Below are 14,291 nucleotides of genomic sequence, written 5' to 3' on the forward strand. Positions count from 1 at the left end.
AGTGTGGCCATAAGCTTCTCGGATCGGTTCTGGGCTCTCAGGGGGTCTCCAGCCGGTCCAGGAGGGCAGCCCACAGCCCGCAGTGCAGCGGCCCGCTCTGCCAGGACCAGACACCTTCTGTGTTTGGCATGGCTGGGACTAATTCTGGAAGGTGCTGCGCCTGCTCCAGGGGAAGCCTTGCAGGAAGAGCCTGGAGCCCCAGCAGGAGTGGCCAGTGGGGCTGGCTCCCAGATGCGCTCCTCGCCTGGGGCTGGGGTGGCACTGCATCTCGCCTGGGAAGGTGGGAAGGTGGCAGTGGGCTGCGGGCCAAAAGCCCTCCCCAGGGCACATGGAAAGCTGAAAGGTAATGTGGAGCAGTCCTGCAACTGCTCTAATAGATGCTGTGGGTAGAAGAGTTTTCCTAACAACTCCAGACTGTCAATGGGATGTTTAATACCATATTTACCTTTCCTCCTCCAGCCCCTCTCCCCTTTCCAGCCCATACTGCTCCGAGAAAGTGGTAAGAGTGAAACAACCACAAACAAGACCCACAGTCCTAAAAACAGTGGCACTAACAGGGCACTGAGCTACATCAGAGCTCCCAAGGATTGCTAACAGGGGTGGAGCCAGACAAGGTTAAGTACAACTGGAAACACAGCCGTGTCTCTGCCGCAGATCAGGCAGGGCAAGGTGAGCAAAGGGGGGTTTGCGTTATCGGTGTACGTCACTGCTCTGGAAAGATAGTCCTCAGCACTTCTCAGGGGCATAGTCTGTGGTTGTGTCAGCAGTCAGTGACAATCGTGCCATGAATAACCTTATTTTTGCCCAGTGGGAGGCAATTACACCCTGAAACACGTCCTCACTGGCAAACCCCCAGAAAAACTGGAAAGCAGAAGTGAGAAAACTGGAAAAAAAGAAAGATGAGAGTAAAGCGAGGGGAGGAGAACATGAAGAAAGGAGAGAATAAATGACAGAAGAAAAGGAAAAAAAGACCTGTGAAAATAAAACAAATAAAAAAGCACCTTGTTTGGGGTTTGCAGGAGGTGACTCAGCGCCTGCAGATCTGAATTCTCCTTCTGACTTGACTCTGGCTGGCCATGTGCCTCTCACCTTGCTCTGAGTTTTTTACCTTGCAGGGCATCCAAGAGGGCAAATATACTGCAAAGCACAGGCTTTATAAATCCTCCAGCAGCAAATACTGTGACTGAAGCTTTAAACAATTAGACTGAGGGCAGGATGGGAGGACAGGCGGAGAAAGGGTGAGGAGTGGAAGAGCGAAAAAAAGAGGGGAGCAAAGGACTTAGGGAGACCAGTCGAAGGAGGGGGAGAAGCTCTTGGGAATGAGGTTAGCTGTTGGTCAGAGCAACTGTGTCCTCCTGCAATGGCAGGGGGAAGAGCTGATGCCCGTCCTGCCTACCCGCTACGGGGACCGATGCTTGCAGGCTCCCCACTGGTGGCACCTCTGCGAGCCCTGTCCCGGGTACAGAGGAGCTGAGAAACCACAGAGGTTGTCACAGAGAGGTTTCTAGACAGGAGGAGCGCCTGACGTAGAAATGCTGCCCGTCGTGCCCCTCCGGCCTGTGCACAATCAGGACGGGGAAGAAGCGGGCGTCGTGGTAGGTTGGGGGGTTTTCATTGACAGCCAGCTGGCTGGAGTAGGAGCAGCACTGCTCGTCCTGGCAGCCCCGGTCTGCGATGCTGCTGCTGTGGCTCCTCCAGAGGCCTGTCCTGTGGGAGCCGTGGACGCGGCAGAGGGAGAAGCGGCTGGTGTTGAGGGAGAGGCGGGAGTTGCCGCTGCAGCTGTGGAAAGCGTGGCGCGAGAAGATGGAGGAGGTGCTGGAGGCACGGTTGCAGCGTTCGCAGCCGTGGGCTGTTTCACCGTACCGGCACACAGCATAGCTGTTGTAAGCCGGGGAGTCGGCCAGGTCCATGAGCATGGCCTCCGAGTAGCTGGGGATCAGCTGCCGGTTGGTGCAGATGTGCCACTCCAGCTCGGTGCTGTCCTGCGTGGCATCTCGGGGCATGCGGTACCGGTACAAGGGCTCCTCTGCCACGGCGGGTGCCGTGTATTCCAGGCCCAGCAGCTTCTCTACATGGTAGTGGACGTAAGCAGTCCGATACTCTATGAGTACCCTGAGTGGCCACGAGATCATCAGGATAGCTGCCACCCAGAAAGCATAGTGGGACACGTACCACGGGAGGTGATTGGGGTCCCCATAGGCCATCATAAGCTCTTTGAAGTCCACGTTTTTGAGCTGCATGCCTTCCCTCACCTCCATGTAGTCATCCAGCCCCTCGATCTCCGTGAAGAAGTGAGCCCTCTGAGTCAGGTAAGAGTTCTCAGATTCAATGTTGGCAAAGCTGAAGCACTTGGTGAACCTCAGCTTGGTGGCTGTGTAGCTCTCCAGGCCCAGGAGCTCCTTGGAGATGTCCTTGTATCCACAGTGAGAGTAGTCAAACTCCGCTTCAGCCACGTGGGTGTTGACCCTCTCATGGTAGACTTGCGTTGTGGTGTAGGCATCGCCATTGCGGTACCGGGTCACCTGCCGGGTTCGCCGCACAAAGTGGTAGCTGATGGCCTTCCACCAGATGCATGGAGTGGCTTGCTGCATGCGGTTGATGCATTCATAGACACTGTCCACATCCGCCTTGTACTGCAGCTCTCTTTTGACATGGCAGTGCCAGCACTCCACCAGGTACACCACGTACAGCATAGAGAGGAAGGCCAGTGGGATATAGACATAGCCGTCCGAGCACGGGCTGTCATGGTAGATCATGGACTTGCCCTTGAAGGAGCTATCAAAGCTGAGCTTGGTGACCCGGGCCAGCTGACACCAGGCCACAGCACCCAGGCAGCCATACATGAGGATGGAGAGGAGGAGGCATTTCCAGTGCGACTCTCGGCACATGCAAGCGCTCAGGGACTGCTTCACAGGGCGTTGCTTCAGTCATGCCATCGGGGAGGGGGAGAGAAAGACAAAGAGAGAGCGAGGAACCCATCAGTCACGCCAATCTGCACAACACACACGGTGACTGTTGCCTTCAAGACTGTGTCTGGCTTTGCTCTCGACAGCCTGAGGACTGGGACACCACTCGACTTAATATAAATGTGAATATGAACAGAAACACCATGCCAGAGACAGAGGCCTCTGGACAAAGCTCCTTCCTTGCTTCCTCCCGGCTCTGGGGAGTGAAGCTCTTTGTGCGGCAGTGAGTTGCCATGCCTGCACCATGGCAGATGGGTCCCTCCGCAGGGCTGAGACAGGCCCCCGTCTCCTCCCTGCCTGGACCCAGCATCACCTGAGCACCCCACCATCTTCCAAAGCCGGGAGGACTTCACTGCACACAGACAGCTGAAAGCAGGGGGCTGCGGGCGCACCCCTTTGCTTTGGGACCGTCCAGCACCTGGGCTCCCAGGCAGTGCTGCTAGGGAGGCTCAGGAGCAGCAGCCATCGCCAGGCCATGGCCACGTGTGTTGTACCAGTGCAGGTGGACCAGCATGTCGTGGAGCTGGAGGTGCTGCCTGACTCACAGCTGACTCACACCCAACCCTGAAACCTGCCAAATGATCGACACCATTTTTCTTGGAGGTGAGCCATTGGGAAAATTACTTAGATTCAAGCGCATTTAGTTGAAAAAATTGTCAGGATTACAGCACGGTGCAGCATAGCTTCAGGCTGGTTAGAAGACTAGATCTGACCTAAAATACCTGAAAGCTTAGGCGTTGGAGCTAAGGGTATATGCATGAATATTTAAAACATAGCACATCCCTCTCTTTCAAGTCCCAAAAAGTCAATCTGGGTGTAGAGCTGGAGTCGCACTCTCGTGCTCCCCACTGCGTCCCCTGAGATGGCATGATTGCCGTCCTTACCCTGGCCACAGCGCAGTGAATCAGCTGCGTTGTCATGCTATGTTGGGCTGTAATAAAAAACACCAAACTGAGCCAAGCAGCTAGCGGAAATGGAGTTGTCTCCCTGCAAAGAGCAGCAGCAGCATGAGTTAGATTGCTGGCTGGCAGCCCCCCATCTGCAGAAAGTGCGTGAAGCAAGACCCCCTGCTGCCCTGGAAGGTGATGTGGAGGGCTGTCTGCATCCCTCTTATTACTGCCATCCTCTGCCTCCCCCCTAACTCTGAGGAAATGTCAGTGAGAAAGCAGATACACGCTGCTACTCATGCATCGTCATGCCCTCTGCTGAGCCTGATTTCATGCAAAAATAGCACACTGTTACTCCTCCCAAGGGGCCACCTCTAACACATCAAACTGCTCTGTAGATGCCAACAGATCCTAGGCTTGGGAAATGTCTTCTCCTTCTTTCTCCATGGGTAAAGTTCTCCCCTAGTACAGCTTATCTCAGACCCACAGCAGTTAGGATTCAGTAAGCAATCTTGAACCAGCAAGGAATTCAAGGAGCAGCATCTTATGACTAAAGAAATAATAGCACGGGGTGCCACTAGAAAAAAAGAGTTTACTGTCTTCTCAATGAGATGGAAGCATTAGCATCTAACCTTGCAGGGCTGTGAGGTCAGATTTAATACTGCTTTTTTTTTTTTTTTTTTTTCCTGGGACAGAGAACCACTTCTAAGTAACTATAGAGGGTTTTATGTTTTGCTGTCAGCACTGCCAAACTAGACTTCATGGGGTTTTGTTTTGATTTCACAGCCTCTAATCTGACACTGTGTAAGTGTAGAGTATTTTTATTGATTTTAGGGAGCTACATCAGCATTCATCTGCAGGGACTGAGGGCAGAATCTGGCCCCTGATTCTTCCTGATGCATCCAGAAGGAATACGTAAAGAATTTCTATTTTTAGCCCAAACCTTTTGCATGTGTGTGTCTCAGAATAAAGAGTCGTTATTCTGGGCTGTATTTTCTTTACAGTGGCCAAAACAGTTGTAGAGAAGCCAAGCGGGTTATAAAGGACATGGTACGTAACTATTTCTGTAGGTAAGACAGTGAAAAGACCTTAGTATGGGTAAGAATAAGGATGTTTTCCTTAGCTTTTTGCAGGAAATCTTGAGGAAAGCCACAAAGTAGCTTCAGGCAGTCCCCAAATCGGCTGAAAAATAGCTATGGGAGTTTTGGGTGGGAATCCCTGAGTCTACGTGCAGTCATGGAGAGTTTCAGCTCTTGAAACTCTTGTCAAATACCCACAGCTCTGTCCCAGTGTGATTACTGCCCCAATGTAGGCTTCTGCCACAGCCATACACTGGACCCCAGGTCAGAGCCCCAGGCTCTCCCGACTCGTGGGAACTCCGCTGGGATTCACTGTCTTCTATTCTTTGTCTCTTCTTGACACAGAACTAGTTTTTAAGTGCTACAGTAATGCAAAAATATAGATTGCAATGAACAATTACAAACTTCTACCCGTTTCTTCTCCTGGTTTTCTGAGGTGAATAAAACTCTAAAAATGAACATCCCTCTACTCCATCCACTGGGACCGTGCAGAAGAAAACAGCTGGGCAATATTCTAACACAGGAATTTAAGTTCACACTCAGGTTTCCACAGGTACCTGTCATGTAAAATTGCATTTGGTTAATACTGTGAAGAATCCCAGTGGACCCAGCAAAAGATGCCCAGCAGTCAGTTTTACGGTGAGTGCTTAAGTACTTCGTGCAGCTCTGGGAACCCCAATTTTTACCATGAGCTGTTCCAAGTGCTGTCAGCCTGGCCCGGGGCACAGCCACCCGAGAGGACTGTCCCACGTCAGTTAAGGCACTATTTGCCAAAGGCATTGCAATCCCCACCTTCCCTTTATCTCACTTCCCTTGACTAACAGCTTCTCCACTCTCTGCAGCTCTGTGGTCCAATTTAGAACCTACAGATTGGCTTCTGCCCAAGGAGTGAATCAACCAGCCCTGCTGGTTAGGGCTATCAGTGGCCATATCAGAGCGGGCAAATGCCTCCTAATGTGCTTAGCCCCATGAAATGCCATCTCCTCTTTGGGGGAAGAGATGACTCTGGTCTCACCAGTCCTGGAGCAGCACTGGGCTGGGCTGGGCTAGCAGCAGCTCAGAGGCTTGCCGGTCCAAGATTACATTTCTGCATGCGTCCTCCGGAAACACTTCAAAAATGGTCTTCAACCTACTGCACTCAGAGTGCTGGATCAGCCCAAGCCAGGTTACCTCCACTATTCCCACTGCAGCCTGTAAAAAAGGCAGCTTCTCTCCTCCTTGCATTAGTGAAGACCCCAGAGCCCACTGCCACATCTGTCTGACTCACACACCTACCAGTCCAGTCCAGCAGGGCCTTCATGTTCAAAACCCTTTGGAAAAAAAACATGATTCTTGTCTCCTAGCTTTTCTGACCCACTGCCTCCTATCTTCCTTTGTTCCTAAGCAGATTCCACTCTCTGCAGTTCCTTGATTATAAAAAGATCTCTTTCCCAGGGTCTAACCTGACAGCTGTCCCTCCTATTTCACATTCTGAATACATTCTTTTAGCCTATATCCCCTTATTTCTCCTTCCCTTTGCTGAAATAATTATCTAACACAATTATACTATTAGAAACACTATTAGAGTGTTTGTAAGAAAGACACAAAATAAACCAGAATTACAATAGAAGTATCAGACATTCAAAAATCTAATAAGGAATTATATCTTTCCATCTCTCTCTGCATCACAAATTCATTAATATGTTAAACAAGTGGCTCCCAGAGTTTGTTAATTAACATACCACCTTCTAGCAAGCATGATGCTTGTGGTACTACGTGGAATTTTCTCCTTTCTGTGCGTAGTTTCAGATCAAAACAGGGCAAGCTTGTATTTCTGGATGAGTACAATAAATGCTTAAGGAAACTAATAATTTCCATTATAACTTGGGCCAGCCAGCAAACGGGAGCTGTGTCCTTTGAGGAATGTTGTGGGATCTGTCTTGTTTTGATGTGGAACAAAAGCATAACCCCTGGAAAATGTTAATAGAGAAACATAATTGAAGAAAGCAACGACAGAGAACCTGGCAGAAGGCCGGAGCCAGAGACTGTCCCAGAATAGAGGCTCAGTCACCAGGGCTCTGCCTCCAAGCTAGGACTCGCGGATCTGGGTCTCTAAAGCAAATCAAGAGAGATGACCTTCCTCTCCTGCTTGTTGGGGGCTTTCCTTTGGGCTTTGCTTTCAGCATTGACCTGAGAAACCTCCTGACAGAAGATTAAATGAGACACAGGTTGCCCAGTGTGGCTGTGGGTGCCCCATCCCTGGCAGTGTCCCAGGCCGGGCTGGACGGGGCTGGGGACAACCCGGGCTGGTGGCAGGTGACCCTGCCCGTGGCGGGGGCAGGAGCTAGGTGGTCTTTAAGGTCCCTTCCAACCCAAACCATGCTGTGATTCTACAGCCACTTCTGTGAAGAGGGATGGCTTTGCCAGATCAGATGTTTCACTCATAATGTCCCAACAACTCTGATGACATACAAATTGTAAAAATCTCCTGGTTTGGATGGGATGCTGTGAAGAAGCACAGCTGAGCTGTCACTATTATTGTTTGTGAATTTCAAGTCATGTTTAAAGCACACACTGTAAATAACGTCTCACTACACTCTGGCATGCTGCTGAACAGCTTCCAGAAGCCTCCCTTCCCATTAAACCAGACTAGACTGGAAACCCCTACTAACTCTTGCCTGAACTATCCATCATCACAAGCCAAAATTCACTTTCTTCTTCCACACTTGAGAACAGCAACAAGAGAATATTCCCAAATCTTTAGTAGATCTGAGCACAAATGAGGAAAATGCAATGGGTGAGAGGTGGCATGTGCGGGGAGGACTGCAAGAGCCCATGCTGGGAGCCTTGCGGAGAGGAACAAGGTTTGGGGACAGTGTTGCCCCAAGTGTCCCTGGCCCCAGACAGTTCACCCTGCAGTGCTGCTCCACATTTGTGCTGCGTTTTTTTGGCCCGTCATTTCCAGGCAGAGTGAAGGATTTGTGTACCATGCAAAACGAAGAGGCAGCTCCACATCCTCCCATGGTCTGTCGTCTGTCTGTTGGCATGGAGCATTCTGAGACACTAAATGATAGGTGCTATTTAATTTGTAGCCGCAGTTGCTGGAAAATAGTCTGGAAAGCCCTAACTGCTGGCAGAGAACTGGAATTTCAACCGACACCTGTAGCAGACAGGAGTTTCCAGGCTGGCAACATTTCAATTCTTTCTCCTTCAAGGAAGTTCTGTGCAAAACTTAGTTTGCAAATGATAAAACATCCAGGCAGTGGCTGAAAGGGCAATTGCCTTCAAAGACACCCTGCAATGGCAGATGCCCAAGATCAAAAGCGGGTATGCAAGGCGTGGAGCCTCCCTTGCGCAGGCACACCCACCCAGCGCTCGTCCAGGCTCAACAACAGCCAGGCTGGGTTCTGGCTGCAGCAACCATAATTAAAATCATTACAACGTGCTCTGTGTGGTAGTAGTGTGTAGATTTTGGCTGTTGATCTTGCCTAGTGTAAAAGGGGTAGAGAGAGAGCAGAGGGAGAGTGTACAGCCTGCCATGTCCCTCACTTAGCAACTACAGCTGAAGATGCTCTGGTGGCAAGAGCAAGGGGCTGGTGGCCAGGATTTTGGCTCCCTGACGCATCCCTTGACTGCCTGCAAGCAACCAGAAGGAAGACATGGGTAGGTAAGTTGTAGCTGATAACCATCCTAAGTGAGCCTGTAAGCAACTGCATTGAGGGTCGCCGAGAATGCAAAAAAATTACCCCTACTCAAACCCTGACTTCTCCTTCAAAGGCATTTTTGAAGTGTAGGACTAATGCAAGAGAACCAGAACAATGTATTTATGGGTGAGCAAATTGTGCTTGTGTCTCCAGGTCCCTTCCTCTCGATGAGTACGTATGAACAAATGAATTTCCTGGGGCGCAGGTTGAGGTGGTCTGGGTGTCCCCATTCTTCCAAGTCAGCCTCTCCGTTAGCAGGAGGAAGAAGGGCCACACTCAGAGAAGCCCAGTCTATTCCACCAGCCCAGGGTTTTGGGTGCCTAACTTGAAATTCTGGTGCCTCTGTTTTACCAGCGATAGCTCAGTGCTTTTGCTGCCCTCCGGACGCAAGTATGTCTGATAGCAGGACTTACCCCCTAGCCACGCAGCTGTCCCTCAGCAATGGAGGGGGTTCTTACACTAAAACAGCCAGATGGTTGTTTAGCACTTACAGGCAATCACAGAAATTTCTCCTACCAACTTTGCAAGGCTGTTCTGGGTCAGGAAGGTTCAGCTTCTATTACAACCCAAACTACATTTACACCTTCAGACTGGAAGACACTGCGCCTTCTCCCTGTAGCTCCTGTATCTCACAGGCAATGCAATTTCACTCTGCAGCCCCATGTACAGCCCAGTAAAGTAACTAGTGGCTGGCAAAAATTCATCTTCCATAAAGACACTCTGCTTTAACTGAGAGACTAAAAGAAACAAAAAACCTGCAGTCCCCTTCACTGTAATTTTGTCTCACTTCAGCCCCCATTCATGGCAGTGGGGATGCCCATTCTCTGGGTGTTGAGAGACTTTTTTCGCAGGACTGCCTTCGCATTCTGCAGATACTTCTCCATTCTAATTATGACACCCTTCAGCCTTCTTTTTGACAGTTCAAATGGGCCAGGGTCTTGAAGTCCTTCACTGCACTGCTCTAGCTCTTTTTGGTGCTCTGCTTTCTCTCCAGCGCCTTTAGGTACTTCTTAAATATGTCCCCTGCAAGTGGATACAGGACTTCAGCACTTATTTCACAGTCATCATGCCAAAACATAAAATCACCTCCCATTCCCCCTTTTTACTGTCTCCAACAGTTGCATTAGTAGATTTTTGCACTGCACCAACCTGGGAGTTCATGTTCAACTACTTGTCCACTTTGCTCCCAGGTATTTTTTGAGTCAACGCTTCTGAGGACAGCTGAAGGGTTGGCTGCACTCTCCACCCTGAGATGTATAACTTCAGATTTGGCTTTGGCTTGAAGAAAGAAATTATCAAATGAAGCAGATCCCTCTGTAGGACTATGCTTGTCTCATCCTTACAGACCAGCGTGCCAATGTTTGTGCCAACTGTAAATGTTACTAGCAGTGATTTTATGCTTAATTCCAGTGGATAGTGTCAATTCTGGTAATTGTTCCTGCAGAACTCTGCCAATCTAATGGCTAATTACGTCATTAACTTATACAAGAAAACTGTCTTCACAAAGCTAAGTGTCAATAACAAAAGCAAGGCCGTGGCTGTTATGTGGACACCAAGGTGCTCCTCACACTTCCAGCGCTCACTGCCAGGTGTAATCCCACACGCAGCCCTACATAATACTAAGGGAAACCCCCACCAAAGCTTCAGTGCAGCACATCGTCACCTAGCTTGCTGTTGCTGTATGCTCTTCATCAGTAGCTGTATTTTACTCCAAAAGTAGCCGTATGGCAGTGCGGGCTTGAAGCATCTCTTCTTTTTCTGGCTGCCTCAGTACTGCTTATGGCATACAAATGGTTATGGTGACAACGATAAACTTCTTGTTTTCTCCACTTCTGATTTTGACTGGCAACATAAATTTGAACTGAAAGTTGCCAAACTGACCCAAATAGAGGGGGAGAAATAGCCTGTGAAGTCCAAAGGAAATGGACCAAATTATTTTGGAGTCACAGTCTTTAAAAATTTGGTATATAATTTTGCCTTATGTTTACTATTTCTTCATAGCTCTCTATTGACAAAATGGCTTTTTCCTCTTCCGTCAGATTTCATGCTTCGGTCTCCTTGAAAACTCCAGCATGAGCTGTATAAGCAGAAAATATGCTGCTACAGCATGAATTTATTCTAATAGTTTTTTTTGTGGACAGTTTGGGGCCCAAGTTTGACTGTCTGTGTCTGGTTCGCAGCTAGATATCTGGGTTCCCCAATTTCAAGAGCATTAAAATTCTCTTTTGGGGAAATCATGTCAAAAGCATTTTCTGTCCTTTAAACCCCCCTGTGTAAATGCATTTGCCCTTGGTGGCTGACCTCAAGAGCTGCAATTTTGCTGAAGCAAAATGCTATCATGTCTAAAATGAAAGAATGAGAGAAAACGGAGGGTAGTGAAGACGTGGTCCGAATGGAAATAGAGAAATGAGGGGGAAACACAGAAGGTGGGAAGAGGTGGAGGAGAGAAAAGGATAGCCTAGGCATGCTCTGAATGCCAGTGCCGCTGAGGCAGGGGAAGGGCTCCGGCAGGTGAGGATGGAGACCACCAGCCTGGGCAGGGGCAGGAGGGAATCCAGCCCAGAGAAAGGACCAGGGTGGATCAGTGGGGGAAGCACCAAAGCATCATATGAACCAGCAGTCCTCCCGGCCCATCTATGACCTGGAAAGCAGCTACTCCTGAACGGCTCCTTTCTCACCACTGGGAACTTCTCCAAAAGCCAGATCTATGCCCCTATCTCCTCCCCGCAGTCTGAGGTTGGTGGGATAAGGTTGTGCTAAATCAGGGCAGTCTCCCACGGAGGTGACAGCATGCTGCAGCGCTGACGCTGCAGCTGTGTCTCAGTGAGATGTGTGGTATCACAGCACTCTCCTGCTCTCTGCCAAGACCCGGCTTCGGGGCTGCAGGGTGACTTTATCACTGTCTTCAACAACAAAATGACCCTAAAGCTCAGGATTACTCATGTGAGCAAAGAGTCAAGTCAATCTTATCTTTTCCTTTTTTCCTCTTTTATTTAGCAAGAATAATCTTCCTGCCCAAGGGGAAAAAATGTTGGGGAAACACTGACAGAGGACTAGAAGAAAAGAAATAGGAGTAGAGAAGAAAGAAGAAAAAATGGTGGCTAAATTAATGCCAGTCATAATTGCATTTGCCTCTGCAGGTTTATGCTTGTGATGAATATAGTCCAATGAGATACATGAAAGGGAAAGAATGATCAATAACCACAAGCCAGGTACTTTGGCAGGTGGTGACCTGCCTGGATGAAAACAGATTTTTGTCACTAACTGGGAGACTCTTCCATCTTGGTCAAGACAGGGCGGTGGAAAATATTCCACCTCCTGGTGGACGTGGCAGGACGTAACACAGAGAGGACCACTGAGTCCTTGCTAGGCAGGTCCTGCACTGTGCTGTTGACCATAACTGAGGTGAGCACTGACGCCAGGACCAACCCCTGGTGCTGAGAAGGGCTTCACCTTTTGTGCAGTGGACGGGGACAATGCAAGAAGAGCAAGGAGATCTCTACCACCTGTCCCCAAGCAGCCACAACAGATGTGTGTGCAGATATCATCTTCTAGCTCCTGAGGTGATCCTGGTGAAAGACAGGCCCAAGAAGTCTGGGGTGACTAGGGAGAAGACAGCTGCAGGAGAAGAGTCAGAGTACAACCTCTTACTGCTTGCTAAGGCTAAATTAACTCCTAGGTCAGATACTCATTAGTACGGTGAGGAAGGAGCCTGCAGGGCTGTGTTAAACCTGATGTTGGTGTATGATGCTCTTTCACCATGTGACATGCAGTCTGGGTGCTGCATGGGGCATCAGTAATAAGGCCTGGTGAGGGAAAAGGGAGATATCACAACAGTCATCTCATAAATCCCCTCCTGGGGAGCTTGAAACAAAATCCCTCTTGCCATCCATCTTGAACAGCAAGAAGCCCATTACCCCCTAGTTCACGCTGAGCTGGTAGCAAGTGCCCTCAGTATGGCTGCTAGCATGGAGGGAAAGGGAAATATAAAGGGTAGAAGGCAACAGAAAAAGCCATTTTGCAACAGAGAGAATTTCCCTGCAATCCTTTAACGTGTGTCACATTAGTTGATGCATGTATGTTTTGCATGCACCATTTGCTCTTCTGTCACAAAAGTCCTGTGAGAATGAAAACTTCCTGCAGGTGGGGACCATGATGCCAGTGCCAGCGGAAATGCTGTTACTTGGTTTAAAGAGAATAACCTGTGTGCACTCCACGTGTTTGTGGCATCTGACTCAGGCATTCACTTCGGCAGTTGCCCTCCTGCGGTGAGCTGGGATCACTTGGTTTCTTGTTTAAATCCCTGTGGACATTTAATCTCCTCCTTCCATCAATGGAGCTGTCAGGGGGAATGTCTCAGGGTGGGAAGGTGCACAAAATGGTAGCATTACATCTTCTGCCCAGAAAAGCAGGATGAGACTAACCATGAAAAGGCATGAATCTTGCTGATGCACCTGAATTTCAGATGCTAGGACACCTCTGAAATAGCATATAAAGACAGCTTGTTATTTCATGCCATTCACCCTCATGAATTCAAGCCACCATCTGAAGATGAGGACAGCAGAGGTCAGGACAGAAGGAGCCTCCAGTCCGCTAAAATGTCAGATTCAGCGGTAGATCTTGCAGGATACTTTTGAGTTCTTCAAGCAGAAATAAAGGAAATCCCAAAGAAGAAAGGCATTTGGATCCCAGCTAATACACAGGCTGCATACTGCAACAGGATGGGAAAGCCACTCACTAAAATACAAGGGTACATATGTGAGTGGCTTGAAGAATTTGGCCCTAGACACATCCGCGGGTGATGCCCCTACATGCTGCTGCAAGGAAAGCCATGCAGTCACATTTTCAGTGCCAAGGAATCCTAGCAACAAAGTGGTCACCATTTGCAAAATAGAAATGAGGGCTATTTTTGTGGCAGCTTCTTGCAAGCTCAAAAAAATGCTACACTAACAAAATTATCCCCTTTCCCCCCAAATTGCTGATTTTGCTGCCACTGGCTTCCAACACAGCAGCAACACAAAGGGCGTATTCTGGGGGCAGAGGATTTTTCCCAATAATGTCAGTGATGAGAATGAGTTCATCAGGAAAGAAAAGCTGGGATTTGAGTTGCCTCAGAGCAAGAGAGTAGCTCCAGGAATGGTTCTTTTTTCTATACTTTAAGCACCCATCGTGCTTAGCTCATATTACCCACTCCCCCGCCTTGAATATTGGTGGTTTCTAGAAGACACTGGGTAAATTTTACAGGTATAACAATGTGGCTTACCTCAGCACTTAACAGTCAATGATAAAAGCATCACATATCCTCAGGAAAGCTCCTGGGATGCAGTTCCCAGCCACTGCCAATTAGCGAGACTCGGTGATTGGCATGAACCATAGCTGTGCTGCTTGAGATTTTGCAGCTTGCTTCACGCCTAGCCGGCCACCTGCCCCCCACCGCAGCCAGCAGCCAGCCCCGCTGCACAGAGGTTTCTAGGCAGGTGCCCTTGCCCTTGCTCCTGCACCACAGGGAGCTCCTGTGAGGGCTGGCGGCAGCACCCATCTCTCTGCCCACCCTGCGGCTGCAGAGTGGAGTGACCCTCACCTTGGCAGGAGCAGGCTCCAGCGTGCTCCAGCCTGTGAAAGCCAGACCCAGCTCCTTGCACCCTCGGGCAAGCCACAAGCAACACAGAGGTACCA

At 49.4% G+C, this 14,291-nt stretch overlaps 1 protein-coding gene across 1 annotated transcript; it reads right to left on the minus strand.

Moving 5' to 3' along the window:
• Nucleotides 1–1,490: 1,490 nt before the first annotated feature.
• LOC308067464 (transmembrane protein 151B-like) lies at nucleotides 1,491–2,888 on the minus strand (the record flags this gene model as incomplete). Its single annotated transcript, XM_080396338.1, has 1 exon — nucleotides 1,491–2,888. One exon carries the CDS (start codon nucleotides 2,886–2,888, stop codon nucleotides 1,491–1,493), a length of 1,398 nt encoding a protein of 465 aa, XP_080252464.1.
• Nucleotides 2,889–14,291: the final 11,403 nt, after the last annotated feature.

This window comes from Falco punctatus, assembly GCF_963210335.1.
Source record: "Falco punctatus genome assembly, chromosome: 7".
NCBI lineage: Eukaryota > Metazoa > Chordata > Aves > Falconiformes > Falconidae > Falco > Falco punctatus.